Here is a 15,385-nt window from a genome sequence, read left to right as displayed (position 1 = left end):
TAAGGCTTTCACACAAGTAAAAATACACAGTCCTATAACATTTATAAATATCACTGCTCTGAACTAAAGCATATTCATGTTCATTATTCAACATATTTTCAATGCGTTTAACATACTGGTCCTTTCATAATTCTTAATTCCTTATTATTTTTGAGCTCTTTCAGAGTATCCTTCTCTTCAGATGTTAAATTTTTTTAAAGAATTATTATTTTTGCAAATTAACTTCCTAATATTTTCACAAATAGTCTCAAACTTTTAAAGTGTGATTTAAGATAGGATTATAACTTGAAGATTTAACAAACATGGATTTAGGCATTTTGGCATTTTTTAACAAAAATTCAAATAGAGCTTGCGAGTATATTGATTTAAGTCTAACGAAATTTTTGAAACGTCAGCTCTCCTAGCCGGGACAAAATTCAGTCCCAGCTTCAAAACTTTCTCGTGTTTCTGATTCAAAGGAAAACTAGATATTAAAAATCTCGGCCCCATACCTTTCTAATTGTCCTTTGGTGAATCAGATTTGGTTTGTCACCTCGTCTTCATGGGTTTTATTTTCAGAGGCTTTACTTCTTGTTTTGAAAAAAAAAAAGGTTTTTGGTGGAGCTCCACTGTTGGTTGCAAAAACATTTTCAGAAACTAATTGTGGCGAAGACTCTTAAACTTCCTTCTCGGTGTGCCGTTTGCTTTCACCAACAATTTCCTGCACTGTGTTATCAAAGCCATTGTTGACATCATGATACTCGTTCTTCCTCAAGATTTTTAAGCCTTCCAATTGGTTAGTTTTATTGGGATCTGGCCAGTTCTTAAAGCTATATTCAATTTTAGTGTTTATATGAGATCCTTGATGAAAATTATTTTTGTTTTTAAAAGCAGTGTCAAAACTGGAATATGCTGAATTGTTATCATAGGCTAGAACATCTCCCAGCAACTTTTTATTTTTCTGAATAGTAATCACATTTTCATGCCGTTCCACCTGCTCATGATTAAAATTGTATTCAGATCGACCTCCCAATTGGTTTAAAAACTCGGTCTGAATATGCTGGTCAATTTTAAGGATGTCTTCTTTAATAATTTTCAAAACAGTTAGATTGTTATTAATTAGGAGCTTTAAAATTAAATACCAGCATTGTTAAAAAATTCAGTTAAGGTAATAAAGAATGAATCTGATGCACAAACACCTTTAGGACACTTAAAGAACCAGGGTCCTTTAGGTACTATCTTAAGTTCAATGCACCGTTCAAAGTATTTATTTTCTAAGTCCAAAGTTTTATATTTCTTAAGTAACTTGTTGAGTTCAACACACTGTTCTTTATATTCACCTGTGTATGATAAAGTTACTACATGACCAAAACTTGAAAAATGGATCAAATTTACTGTTCAACACAGAGGTCACATCTTTATATTCAATATGAACTCCATTAGACAAAGACCCACCAACATTTCTATTAATCCTGTTGTTGCTATTGTTGTTCCCTATAACAGTTATTCTGCCTTCATCAGAACTAGAGTAATCATAATTCCTTCCAAGAGTTCCATCTTGGACGAAAAGACTAAGGGACCTCTGTATATCACCCATAGTATCCAATAAAATTTGTAAAAGACTGGAATTTGCTGTCCAAGGACTGAGATGTATAGTAACATCAAACAACGAATCTTTTGCTGCTTCGGCCATCGGAAAATGTGGAACTAACAAAGCTCAGACCAAAGAACCACCACAATATCTGAACAGTACCAACCAGAACTAAAAGACAAATAAAGAACTCAATTCAGATCATCAAGAAACTGGGAATTAGCGTACAAAACTTTTATTAACCACTTTCATCTTTAGACTTCAGAATGAATTCATACAAAAAGCCAGCCTTTTTATAAAGAACACTGGCCAATAAAACACCAATTAAACAATAACTGATTCACATAAAATGATACCTTTTAGTTTTTATTCATACAATACATAAAACGTAACAATACTAAATATAAATGTTATAAAAATATACATGACCAATAAACCTAAAATTTGTCTAAATATGACCTTATATTCTTTAAAAAAATGTTATATTTATCATATCATTAAGCCCAGGAGACCTGTCCGCACTTAGCTTTAATTGCCATAAGGGCTCTCTCTTTTCTAAATAATTTTTAAAGTCACCTCCCCTAGTGTCCATCAACCCTTGTTCCAAAATGGAAAAAAGAAAAAATATTAGGCTGACTTTTTGTATGAATTCATTCTGAAGAAGTCTGAAGATGAAAGTAGCTAATAAAAGTTTTTTACACTAATTCCCAGTGTTTTTCTTGCTGATCGGAATTTAGTTCCTTACCTATTGCCCCTGTCCAAGAGGGACATAGGTAGAACCCTCGGGGTGAATTTACAGTTGCCCATCCAATCATCCAGACTGCATTTGAAGAGGGCCAATGAGGTGTTCTGTTTGACATGATGTGGGAGTCTGTTCCAAAGGTATGGCAACCTCTGGGAAACAAATCTGTCCTTCCATTAAGTTCTATTAATATCACATACCAGGTTAAGGTCTTTAAAGCGAATAAGCCATGTTCCATTTTACTTACGGATATGGAGCATTTCCAATAAAGCAGGGTCAGAGATTACCTTGTATGCAAGGCAAAGATCGCCTCTGAGTACCCTGTAAGAAACAGAATAAAATGACAGTGATTTCAGAAAATCCACACAGGAAAGATGCTGGAGACCTTGAATTTTCCTTGTGAGGAATCCTTGTGATCTCTCCAATTGCTGCAGGTGCTTGGAAAGGTACATACCAAAAGGGGAGTTGTACTCAATTATTGGCCTGATGAGGGAAGCATACAGGGAGGTTATAACTTCTTTTTTTCTGAAGGCAATGCCCTTACTTATGAGATGAGCAATACAGAATGCCTTTCTTATCACTGTGGAGACATGGTGGTCAAAGGTAAGATTGCTGTTAACTTGTGTGCCCAGGTCTCTCACCACGGAGTGCATACCTAAAGTGTTGTTACTGATATGGTAGTTAGCAGGAACATCGCTCTTCCCAAAAGGAATGATAATACATGTTTTGCATGGAGTTTAAGGCCATGACTTTGGCACCAGTCATTTGTTTGTGTAAGACCCTCTTGTAGGATGCTGACATCATTTGGAGACTCTATGACTGCTCCCAGTTTGTACTCATCAGCAAACTTTGTCAGCCTTAGACCTTTAGTTTTTGTTTGTACTTCAGAGAAATAGATTCCAAACAGAAGAGGTCCCAGGATGGATCCCTGTGAAACACCACTGGTTACAGGTCTGCTGCTGGAAGTGGATTCCCCTATTTTGACTATATGGGTTCTATCAGTGAGCCATTTAGTGACCCATCTAATGATATAAGGGTTGATACCTAGCTGAGCGAGTTTGTCGATATGATAGTGGAGGATAGTGTCAAATGCCTCGGCTAAGTCTAGGTAGGCTGTATGCACAGATTTCCCCTCATCCAGGGCCTTGGTGACCATCTTCAAGTCCACCAGGTTTAACAGGCCTGATCTTGCTTTGACAAATCCAAACTGAGTAGGGTCAAGTCTTCTTTTCTTTCGGCTGTTCCTGTTAGGGATCGCCACAGTGGATCATCTGTTTCCATTTCTTCCTGTCCTCTGCATCTTTCCCTGTCACACCAACCAGCTGCATATCGTCTCTCACCACATCCATAAACCTTAACTTAGGCCTTCCTCTTTTCCTCTTACCTGGCAGCTTCATCCTTAACATCCTTTTCCCAATATACCAGGCATCCCTCCTAAGCACATGTCCAAACCAATGTAATCTCACCTCTCTGGTCTTGTCTCCAAACCGTCCAACCTGGGCTGACCCTCTAATATACTTATTCCTAATCCTGTCCACCCTCGTCACACCCAGTGCAAATATTAACATCTTTAACTCTGCCACATCCAGCTCTGACTCCTGCCTTTTTGTCAATGCCACTGTCTCCAACCTATATAACATAGCAGGTCTCACTATCCTCTTCTAGACCTTCCCTTGTTCGGAGATTAGCTATATCTTTGCTGATAAGATCCATGGATTCCACGACCTTGCAGATAAGTCTAGTCAGGCTAATAGTTCTATAGTTCCTGGGGTCAGTGGAAGCACGACCTTTGTGCAAGGGAACAGTGGCAGTTTTCCATTCAATTGGGATGAACCCATTGCTTAGACTATGACTGAAAAAAATAGAGCACCCAAGGGTGTTAATAATTCTTGTTGGAGCCCATGTAGGACTCAGCCTGGGATGTTATCAGGTCCCACAGATGCTGTGTTTTTGGCCTTACAGAGAGCATTTACAACCTACTCTTTAGAGATACATGGTAGGGAACAGGTGGTAGGGATGTCATGGGGTACGTGTGGCAGGGACAGGGGAGTGATGTTTTCAAAGAGCCTATCAGGCAACAGGTTAGCTATGTCCACAGGCTCAGTATATGTGGTACCATTAACTACAGTTCAGCTCAAATCTGGGCCTTTCTTTTTAGGTTACGGATGTAACTAAAGAGTGCATTATGGTTGTCCTTAGTTGAGGAAGCTAATTTGGATTTGTGGTTTGCTTTGGAGGACTTCACAATAAATCTTATTTGCTTGTTTAAGCTGAAGAGGGAGTGTTTCCAGTTTAGGGCTCGCTCTCTCTTACTCTTAGACAGAATTTCTTCCTCTTATTGTAAAGCCTGGTAATGGTAGTTGTCCACCAGGCAGGTTTGCTCTTCCCTGAGGAGCTTGTTTTGGTCCTATCAGGTACGGACAAGTCAATGCAGTTATACAGATGTGTGTATAAAGCATTGGTGTAAAACTCTGCATAGTTGCCAGTTCTATCAGAGGGGGGAGGTGCAGTGAAGCTGTTAATACCATCCCATAAGAGTTTATAATCTGCTTTGGAGACGTTTTTAGTTTAGTTGTTGCTAGGGGGGGTCAGGTGTGATAGTTACTTCGAATGAGACTGATATGTGGTCAGATCTCACCAGAGAAGACCTCACAGTAGGGGTGCTACAGTGGTCCCCCATTTTGGTAAGCATCAGATCCAGGATGCTGGCACCTCATGTGGGGGTGTCAATCAGCTGGTCCAGGGCATTGGAGTTTTAATGAAGTCCAGGAACCTTTGGTCAAGTGAGTTTGAACATGATAATTTACCCAGTCAATGGATGGGTCACTAAAGTCACCCAAAACCATGGTGTTTGGATGTATCGTGATAGACTCAAGTAGATCCAAATAGGCAGAGTGGGTGTCCTAATTCATGGTAGGGGCCCTGTAGCTGGCAATGACTTGAATAGGTGTCCTGCCAACAGTTAAATGTACCTGAAGTATCTCCAGGGAATCATACTGTTTAACCAATCTGGAGGTGTATTTATCTTTAATGAATACTGATACACCACCTCCTTTAGTTTTCACACCTTCAGTTTGTGGTCTGAATGTGTTTCTTTGTAACTGTAGTCAGTCCAACATTACTTAACTTGCTCAATTCCTGCCTTCCCTTAAAACTCAGTCTTCCTCCGGATTATTATTCAGTATGCATTGTTCCCACAGATTCCATTTATTTCTATCTAATTTGCTTCTTCCTTTTTCTAAAGATCCATCTTCTACAATAGTCAATATCTCATATATAGTTGGTTTAGTCTTTGATTTTTTTTTTTGGAAGCCTTACCTTGCCTAGACAATTCAGATTATTTGATCCAGCTCAAAAAATTGTTACAGCAATTTGCTCCCCTAACATTTGCTGTTGAAGAAATATTCTTTGAAGTCTGCTTGAGGTATTAAAATACATATGCAAATACTTCCAGGCAAAAATCTTAAACCTTCTGGCCTTTGTTGCATACTTGGGAGCCATAAATATGTCCTCCCATTGTTCCAGTGCAAACTGCTTTTTCCATCTCTCTATCCAACCTTTTCTAACCTCCGCTGATTGATTCTTATAGTTATCATGTAATATTTCATATGTCTTAGCAATTATCCCATTTTTAACAGCAGCTTTTTTTTCTAGATTTGCCTAAAAGCTCTACCAGAGCAGGTGTTTTACTTCAGGCACTTCTAGCCCCTTCTCTTTGCCTATACTCTGCTATCAATCCTTGGCAGGGAAGGCAGTCTCTAACTTGAAATCCGAACTTCTTCTTGGCCTCATCCCACACTATTACTTTTCCCTTTCCAGTCATTTGCTCCCAACACCTTGGTTATTTTGCCAGTTTTCTTCAGAAAATTCCAGCCCCCTCTTGCCTATTTTGTGTACCTCTACTTGCAGTCATCCCTATTGGCAAAAATTTGTTTCTCTATTCCCATGTTGACTTAGTTCTTACAATACTTTTTGTATGGTTTTCATTATCCTTAAGAGTGTGCATCCAAAATACCACTCTCTCCTTGTTTCTTGACACCCCCCTCCCGGCTTCATCAGTGTTTCTCTCTACTTTGAATCATAACATTCTGCTTGTGTTAAGTGTATGAGCCTTAACTGTGTAGCTCTAAATAAATGCCTTAAATCAGGTAATCCTAAACCACCTTCTTCTATTGGGATCAGCAGCTTATCCCGCTTAACTCCTGCCCTCTTCCCCTCACAGATAGATTCCTTCAACTCTTTTATTATTATTCACAATTTCTTCTCTGGTTGATAAAAAATATCCCTAACCTGTATAAAAAACTAAAGCGATTAAATACATTTTCACTCTTAGTTTTTGTATGCTTTCTTGTTTAGTCTCTTCCCATGTATCCTTAGCTGCCAGACCAGAACTCTTTTTAATCCAGACACCTTAATACTTCATCTTAATGTGTCCCCATGAATACGGGTAGCACTAAACCAATTTGTAAGTGGGTATAGTGGAAAAGTCAATGTTGATAAATAATTTTTTTTTTTTTTTTTAGAAAACAGATATGAAACTTAGACATTTTTAAGCCTAGATACCAAACTAGCCTTACTATTTTGTTAAAGGTAGGAAGCCAAATTAGAAATGATACCGACTTTATATTCCCAAACTGTTTAGGTCTTATTAGCCTGACAGTTGTCTCTGTGGTGTTTTCTTGTGTACCTCGGATGATGACATCAGTGAAATGCATTCAGTTGTGATACAGCATAGGTTTTTACGCTATGAGCTGCTAATTAGTTTCATCATATAATTCTGTAGTGTAGTTCCTTAACCTCCACTTGCAGACTGTACATCTGTGGGATTCCAAAAGGTTACATACTAAAAAGGTAAAAGGTAGTGTTACCTCAAGCACTTAAACTATTCCAGATTTAGAAATAGGGCATCAGAATTCTTCAAGTTATATAGGCATATAAACATTTAGCAAGCCCTACACTCAATTTCAAGAACACAGCTGAACTTAATATGTCACAAAACACACAGATTTTACACTGTGTTGAATGCAAAAGTCAAACCCATACAGAGTTGCCCATTAAAGCCTATGGGTCACAGGTACATTACAACTGTATAACAGACCTGGTACTACAGGCATTAAATGGGCAATAACCCTAATACCTACAGTACCAACTCCAACACAAAGCTGAAGATGTACTGGGGCATGGGTAGAACCACAAGCTTGCTGCGTAGTGTACATCTGCAACTCAGCCCCTTCATACAATGGGTCGAACTAAAAAAAGTTTTTAAGAATATTCCCCCTGTAACAATACATATATAATACAAACTCACTGCCACATATGCAGTGTTAAGGTTAAAATGCAGGTGGTGCTGTGGGAATTGACTTTGGGACTCTTGGTAGTTTTGCTACAGATTATAGCCCAAAAGCACACAGTGCTATTCTGCTCATGCCCTTATAAACTGTAGCAAACTGTGTGCTACAAATGTAGCAAATAGTTGCTAAAGTTTATACCCTGCTTGCAAGAAGCACAACAAAAGCACTTAGGTTTTAGTTAAAAAAATATAGGACAGAGTGCTAAAGCTCTCAGATTTGATCACAGATGCCATGACAGTTATTTCTATGCATTAGAGATCATGACTGGCTGATCGTGCACCACCAACAATTCACACCTGGGGCAGTTGTCCCTCTCACCCTGTGTTAGCTATGCTAGGTTACATGTTTTCTATGAAGCCTTCAGTTGGGAAAGAACTTTGTTTTCTTGTGATTCAGTGTGGAAATTAAACAAGAGGTTCTAATCAAAGGTGGGGTCAAGACATTTTTTTGCAACTTTGTCAACATAAGGGATATCCCAGTGGACCTGTGATGGCAATGATGTTAGCATTTTGTAAGCTTGTTGGGTGAACCAAACAGCATTCTTTTGTTTTTAAATATTAACAGTTAATTTGTTAGCATGATGCCAATTCTAGAAAGTTTTAAAATCCTCCTGGATGTCACTGCTAATTGTGCTTAGATGCCTACTAGCATTAGTTATGACACTAACAGTAGCATATACGATGCATTTCGTCTGTGGAAGGTCCCAAATCAGATAACTTTGGAAGAGTGAGAAAATAAGAAGCTCTAGAATGGATCCTCGAGGTACTCCTTTGTTAACAGTTCCTGTTACACAGGAGTTGTCAGAACAGGATATTCTAAGAGTTCAGTTGATAACGTAGCTCTGAAACCATAGCACACAGATCAGAGTCTGATGTCTACTAGTTTGTTGAGTAATAAATGATGGTTTCCAGTATCAAAATCCTTTTTCAGATCTAGAAATATAACATCTTTAACCTTACCTTGTTCCACACTGGAATATAATTGGTCAGCCAGAGGGCAGATAGCTGCCAGGGTGCTATTGCTGGGCTGAAACCCACAATGTCTTGTCTGTAAGAATAATGCACTTTATAATATACCCTGCTAATTGTTCATAGAAGAGTTTTTCAAGAATTTTAGTAAGGGGGACGGGTTGACTATAGGGTAGAAATGATGTGCAGTGGAAGGGTAGACACCAAGGTCAGTGGTACAAGAAGAGAAAGTTTGAACTGTGGGGCAGTGAGTATTACACTGAAAAGGTGAGTAAGGTGCATACATATGAGGGTACCCAATTTCAGTATACTAGGGTGAATTTGTATGGACACTCAAATTGTATCCACAATCTACATTTTCTAGAACTGTTGGAGAGTATGTTTTAAACCAAGTCATTTTTTTAATAAATCCCTTAGACTATGATTATAAGCTTCTGATTCTTTATATCAGAGAATTCTGCACCTTGTTAAATTTTGTACACATTTTTGTTTCTTAGCATTTTATTTCTGTTCACTACTCCTGACCCTAATAAATGCATATTATCTGGCCGTCTCTCATGTGCTAACTACTGTTAAACTTGCTAATGACAGATTTTCATTTGACTGCTATTGTAATTGTGACATGGGCCAAGTAATGTCTGAAAAAGGTCTTGTACCAGTCCCCACATCCAGTTATCAAACAGTAAATTCATAAAATCTCAGACACACAGTATTATTTTGATTTCTCAGCTACCTCTTGTATGAAACCAAAACAAATTAGGTCAAAATGGCTTGGCAAACCAATGAACAGATTACAGTCCAAATTATTTGATGCACAATACCACAACCAGTATAGATAAGATTTAATATATTAGCCAACATGGTGAATTGCCCATGTATTAAAATGAGTTATCACAAAATGTAACAGGCAGCATGACTGTGTGTGAAGCCCAATTCTTATGATTTACTGTAACGACTACTTTTTCTGTTTTAGATTCCAATGACTGCATGAAGTGTGCTGCTGAGTTCTGGCCTAACGCTATGCAGGATAAGTGTGTTCCTAAACCAGTGGAGTTCCTTTCTTATGCTGACCCCCTAGGGGCTTTACTGTCTGGTACTGCCATTTTATCCTCCTTCATCCCCATTGCTGTTTTCTGTGTCTTCCTTAAACATCATGATACACCGGTTGTGAAAGCCAATAACCGAGAACTAAGTTATCTTCTCCTTTTAGCTCTGGTTCCCTGCTTCCTCTGCTCCCTCATCTTCATTGGTCTGCCTATTAAACAGACTTGCATGCTCCGACAAACTGCATTTGGTGTTATATTCACATTTTGTGTCTCATGTGTTCTAGTAAAAACTGTTATGGTGGTCATCGCTTTTAAAGCTACAAAGCCAAACAGTCACTGGAGACTGTTGGTTGGGTACAAGCTGCCTTCTGTAATTGTCTCTTTCTCCACACTGATCCAGGTTGTTCTGTGCACATTCTGGTTGGTCATATCTCCACCTTTTCCTGAAAGAAACTCAGAATTTTCTACAACAAATGTAATTATTGCATGTAATGAAGGCTCCAGCATTGCATTTTGGGTAATGTTGAGTTATATGGCTTTTCTTGCATGTATGAGCTTTCTTCTGGCCTACTTTGCCAGAAAGTTACCAGACATTTTCAATGAAGCCAGCTGTATTACATTTAGCATGTTGGTGTTTCTTAGTGTTTGGTTATCATTTGTGCCTGCCTACCTGAGTACCAATGGGAAATACATGGTTGCTGTGGAAATATTTGCAATTATATCCTCCAGTGCTGGACTGCTTGTGTCAATATTTTTCCCAAAATGCCACATCATTTTGTTGAAACCAAGAATGAACACAAGACAGTATTTAACTGGAAAGGGAACATTTAAAGGTAAACCAGCTTAAAGAGATTCCAGTTACATATTTCAAAACATTTCACAATAAGTAATCTCTGTTTATCAATGCATTATTTACATTTAAATAAAAAATGTGGATTATTTCATAAAAAATTCTTCATTACCTTTGCTTACCTTGGTCTACTACTCTCTTTCAAAAGCTGTTATTTTGAATACTATTTCACTATCTAGTCATAATATTGAGCCTATACACTTTGTCCACAGCTGCAGTGTGCCACTTGCACCACGTTATATTGTACACTGAGCCACAATATGAAAAACATGTCTGTAAACAAAAGACATTTGTGATTATAATAAATATTAAAGAAAACACCTTATTGTGGTCTCTTATTCTAAAGTTTTTTAAATCACCACCATTGTAAAGTTTCCATGTCAAGCAGTCTAGACTTTTCTTTCTGCAGGTACTCCTTCTAATGGGTAATGCTGAATTACCACAGTATCATGGCTCTCCAAATCTGTACTCCTTCCAATGCCACACATTTTGTCAGTGATTTAGATAGCATCTGTTATCCTCCACTGGCATGGGGTTGCCAGCCTCCCATATTGACATACAAGTTCATAGGGGATAAGAGTAAACATGACAGCTGCCACTGCTGCCTATAATAGCTTGATAGATTGGTTGGTTTACAAGCCAAAACTTCCCCTTTACTGTCCAGTAGGCTTGTGTTTGCTAAGGAAATGCAAGGTACAGCATAAGCTTACAAATGCCTCTGGTATCACTGTCAAGCACCTGTGCATGACTCCACCAGGAACTGGTATGAATATACATTACTCTGGACTCATGCACCTTCCCACCCTCAGAGACGGGCAAGCAGGCTACACTCCCCTTCATGCCTCTCCCACCCTGGCAGCTCCAACAGGTGCCTTATCTCCCTCTGCCACAGAACAGTCAGCAAGCAGCCTACACTTACAGTAACTAAAGAGATGCAGTCTGTTTAGATCATCAAGGACGCCAATCAATACAAGAATTTCTTTTGCAGAGTCATTCCCGACAGAGGAAAGGACTGATTCAAACAAAAAAAGACTATAGCCTATAATCTGCACATAAAAAGACATCCTGCAGTGAATGCGTCATTCTTCACACAAGAATAAATCAGATTACCCATGGTTACCCTCAGGAGTAAAGTCAGTTATATGTCACAAACCATGCCATACAAATTAACTTTTGAGAAGGCAAGTACTTACCAAAATTCAGGACACCAAGTTCTATATCTACAAACAAATTAGCAAAATAAAAATACATCAATAAACCAACACAGAATGATGTGTTCAGGGTGATGCATGTTTGTTTTATTACAAGATATTCAATTATAAACTTCTAATATGAAGAACGAAAGTTGTACAGTTACCAGAATGACAGGTGTCTACTGACAATTCCATCTACATCACTAGCAGGGCAAAGCGAGCAAAACTAATACTTAGGCTGACATTCAAAACTCTAGCAGGCAGCCTGAGCCCTCCCCATTACCCATATTGCTGAGTGAACAACCCTACTCCAGATCTGGGTAAAAACTGTGCTAAAGGCAGAGCCCAAAGAAAATCAATAAACAAACTAATGGCTACATAAACCACAAACTTTGCATTTAATCAAGGCCTAAAGCAGAAGGAAGGAAGGGATGGGTATAATGAATACAGTACTACTAATGCAGATTCACTACATAAGTATAGAACTATTGTATCTGGTATTAACTGCCATTTTCAGCAGCAGCAGAACAGAGTCCCAAGCTTACCTTCCTGGATGGATTCTTATGGAAACAAAACCCTAGTGATTGTGTTTCCAAAGATTATGTCCAGCTTGAAGAGTCATTCAATATAGATGCTGCACACATCATCCAGGGAAGCATTTCTGACAAAGGACTGAGATATAACTCTACCTCTAGTAAAGTGAACTCTAGTTTCAGAAGGCAATAGTTTTACAGGATTTTAATTAGCAAAATTTTGTACAGTCAGCTATTTTATTCCAATCACACACTGAATATTTAGTTCCATCTCAACAGATGCTATATTAAGCAATTTTTCCCTGAAGAAAAGACCTGCAACCCATTCATTCCTCCAAGGTAAAAGTAGAGTGAACTAGTAAATGGAACCATCACCAGTCAGGGATCAGGACCCTGTTAACTAACTTCTCCACACAGTGGATTATAAACTTTACCACAGATGCTTGCTGAGGGCACATGCATGATGCATACATGCAAGTGGTGCACTGCTGCACCTAAGGCTTGCTAGGCTCCTTGCAGCAGGTGACACACATGCATTCCTAAAGGAGGTTCCAGTGCAGTGAGTTGAGCTGCCACCCTCCCTCAGGACCCATCCTACAACATTCCAGTCCCTCCAGTACAGATGCCACTAGATGAACACAGGTAATTTTGGGTAGAGTCAGTGCCACAAGGTTAAGTAGTCAGATGGCCATTTTGGTTAATTTATTAATTAATTAATTTTGGGGAAAAAAGCTGTAAGTCTTTTCTGATGGATTTTGTTCTGTTGAGATGAAATACAAGCCACTTGTGGACATCCATAGTGTAACAAATACTTTCCTCTGTTGTAATAACTGGTAAAAGATCAGATTAACTGACTCAGATTTGCTTCACTGGCTACCTTGAGTATGAAGCAAGGAATCAGTCTCATGGACACTCACACACTTTATTAAAATAAAAACTGCAAAAAGATTTGCACACTACATGTAATTCTGGAATTCTTCTAGCAGAAGTAATGGCCACCAGAAATTAAGTCTTATACGAGCCACATTTCAGTTCTTCTGTAACAGTATGTTGAACAGGTTGCAGCATTAATTTGTACAGTAGAAAGTAGGGATCACAGGGAAGGAAGGGATCCCTGATGGGAGACTGTAAAATAAAGATGCTCTCTAGGAAAGTCTTACAATATTTTAGAAAAGCCAGATGTAGCAAGTTAGCCCATTAAAAGTTGCAAAGACTGATTATACTTTGACAGAAGAACTTGTAAGAAAGTTAAATATCTGTAACAAGTACTCAAGACCATGAAGGACAAAAGCAGTAAACCGATCCAGACTCTTACCCATGGCCCACACCAACAGAGTCCATTTGAGTTTATAACTTTTCTTGGTCTTCAGTCTTTGGATAGAAGAGAGCAGCTGGGCCACTATGTCTAGGTACCAATGATCCCTAGGCATCAGTGAAAAAGAGAAACCAAACAGTCAGCCATAAAAAGTGAAGGTCTTAATGCAGCTTGATAGATAGGTGCATTATAATAAGAGTTCTGAAGGGGGTCAACTGAAAAGGCTGCTTCAAAAGGTTCAAAAGACAGGGAAAACCATACTTGTTGGGACAAATATGGATCTATAAGAATGACTTTGCGCAGTCTGGCCTTCTGTAGTAAACAGGGTATCAGGGGAAATGGGTGAAAGTGTAAAGGGGTTTCAAGGGGGCCATTACTGTATGACTATTTCTCAAGAATGCTCTCCCATAGTAGAAATAAGGGGAAATAAGCTGCTGCATTGATACTGATGGGTAATACAAACAAATTGCAGCAAAGCCATCTCCAGTTTTAGAATATTTTCCGCATGACAGATGGATTCAGAGACTAAGTGTGTAGCATTAGAATACATTGACTGAACTAATCTGCTAAGGAGCTGGCTTCCCTAAGATATGAATGGCTAGAAGGAGTTCACTTGTGGGTATAGCCCACTCCCAAATTCTCATGGTTTCCCAACAAAGGGTGCAGGTTCCTCCCTACTTTTTGACATACCACACCACAGCTTTGTCAGTCTATATGGCACTTTGTGGAAGAATTCCTGAAAAGCCTACAGTTTGGAGGTGAACTGTCTCATTTCCAGAATATTTATGTGCATACTAGCCTGATACTGTGAACACACACCTTGAACTGTCTGCCCTTGAAAATGCCTGCCCCACCCTAAGGCAGAGGCATCTGTGACAAGAGCCACTGCCTGGCTGGAACTTAGAGGGTTTTTTCACAGACATAAACTGCAGTCCTACAGCCACAAATATGTATGCTCCTGCATGTCTCGGAAAACCTGAACAGGGAGATCACTGGATCTATATGCTGGCCCACTGCACCTTCTAGATCCACTGTAAAACTCATGTGAAACCTTGAATACAAAACTATTTAAACAGTGGCTGTCACTGATGTCAAAGTGTAGAGGTATGCAGCAGCCAGAATGGATCAATTCTGTATGATTTGGTTGATTGTAGCCTTGAGAGCTAACACTCTACCCCTAGGCAGAAAGGTCCAGCAAAACACTTTGTCCAAAGTGCATCCAATGAAACTGTGCATTAGAGTGGGTATCAACTACTTTGTCAAGTTAAATTAAAAGTCACTTGTGAAAGTATTTGTTGTGATTCCCAGGGACTGGAACAGCATCAAAGGACACTCTTGCATTGCTACTAGACTGTCCACTGTGGAAAAAGCTATGAAGAAGTTGTCCAAATATAGATATATCTTGGCACCTTGCAGCCTATGGTTCACTACAATTATGGACAGACACTTGGTGAATACCACAGAAGCTGAGTTGAGCCTAAAAGAAGCATTTGAAAATGGTAAAGACAGGCCCCTACTCAATCCATAGAAACCTCTTGGTCAAGTGAAGCATTTTGAGGTTTAAATAGGCATCTTTTAAGTTCAAACAGCACATACAGTCTTCCTCACACAGATATAGAAAAAATCAACTGCACTATGACCATATAAAAAGGTTCTTTTGAAATATTCCAATTTAGACAAGTAGGATAAAGAACAGGCCTGAACTCTTTCACTCTTTGTGGCAGTAAAAACAATCTTCAGTTTCTTTAGTTAAAGCCTAGCCCTTTCTGATGGGAACTCTTGCATGTCTATCTTGTGAAGACAGCAGAGAAAGTACA

At 38.9% G+C, this 15,385-nt stretch overlaps 1 protein-coding gene across 1 annotated transcript in view; it reads left to right on the top strand.

The window, feature by feature from the left end:
• LOC122792713 (vomeronasal type-2 receptor 26-like) overlaps positions 1 to 10,784 on the top strand; it is a 50,055-nt gene extending 39,271 nt beyond the window's left edge. Inside the window, exon 3 of the mRNA XM_044060298.1 lies at positions 9,605 to 10,784. Within this exon, the coding sequence (XP_043916233.1) occupies positions 9,605 to 10,524 (920 nt within the window). The 3' untranslated portion in view covers positions 10,525 to 10,784. The remainder of the gene's footprint in view (positions 1 to 9,604) is intronic.
• Positions 10,785 to 15,385: the final 4,601 nt, after the last annotated feature.

The sequence above is a fragment of the Protopterus annectens genome, chromosome 2.part0 (assembly GCF_019279795.1).
Source record: "Protopterus annectens isolate FY-2018-M chromosome 2.part0, PAN1.0, whole genome shotgun sequence".
Lineage (NCBI taxonomy): Eukaryota > Metazoa > Chordata > Ceratodontiformes > Protopteridae > Protopterus > Protopterus annectens.
The sequence above is the reverse complement of the archived record's forward strand: the minus strand, read 5'-3'. Positions and strand labels throughout refer to the sequence as shown.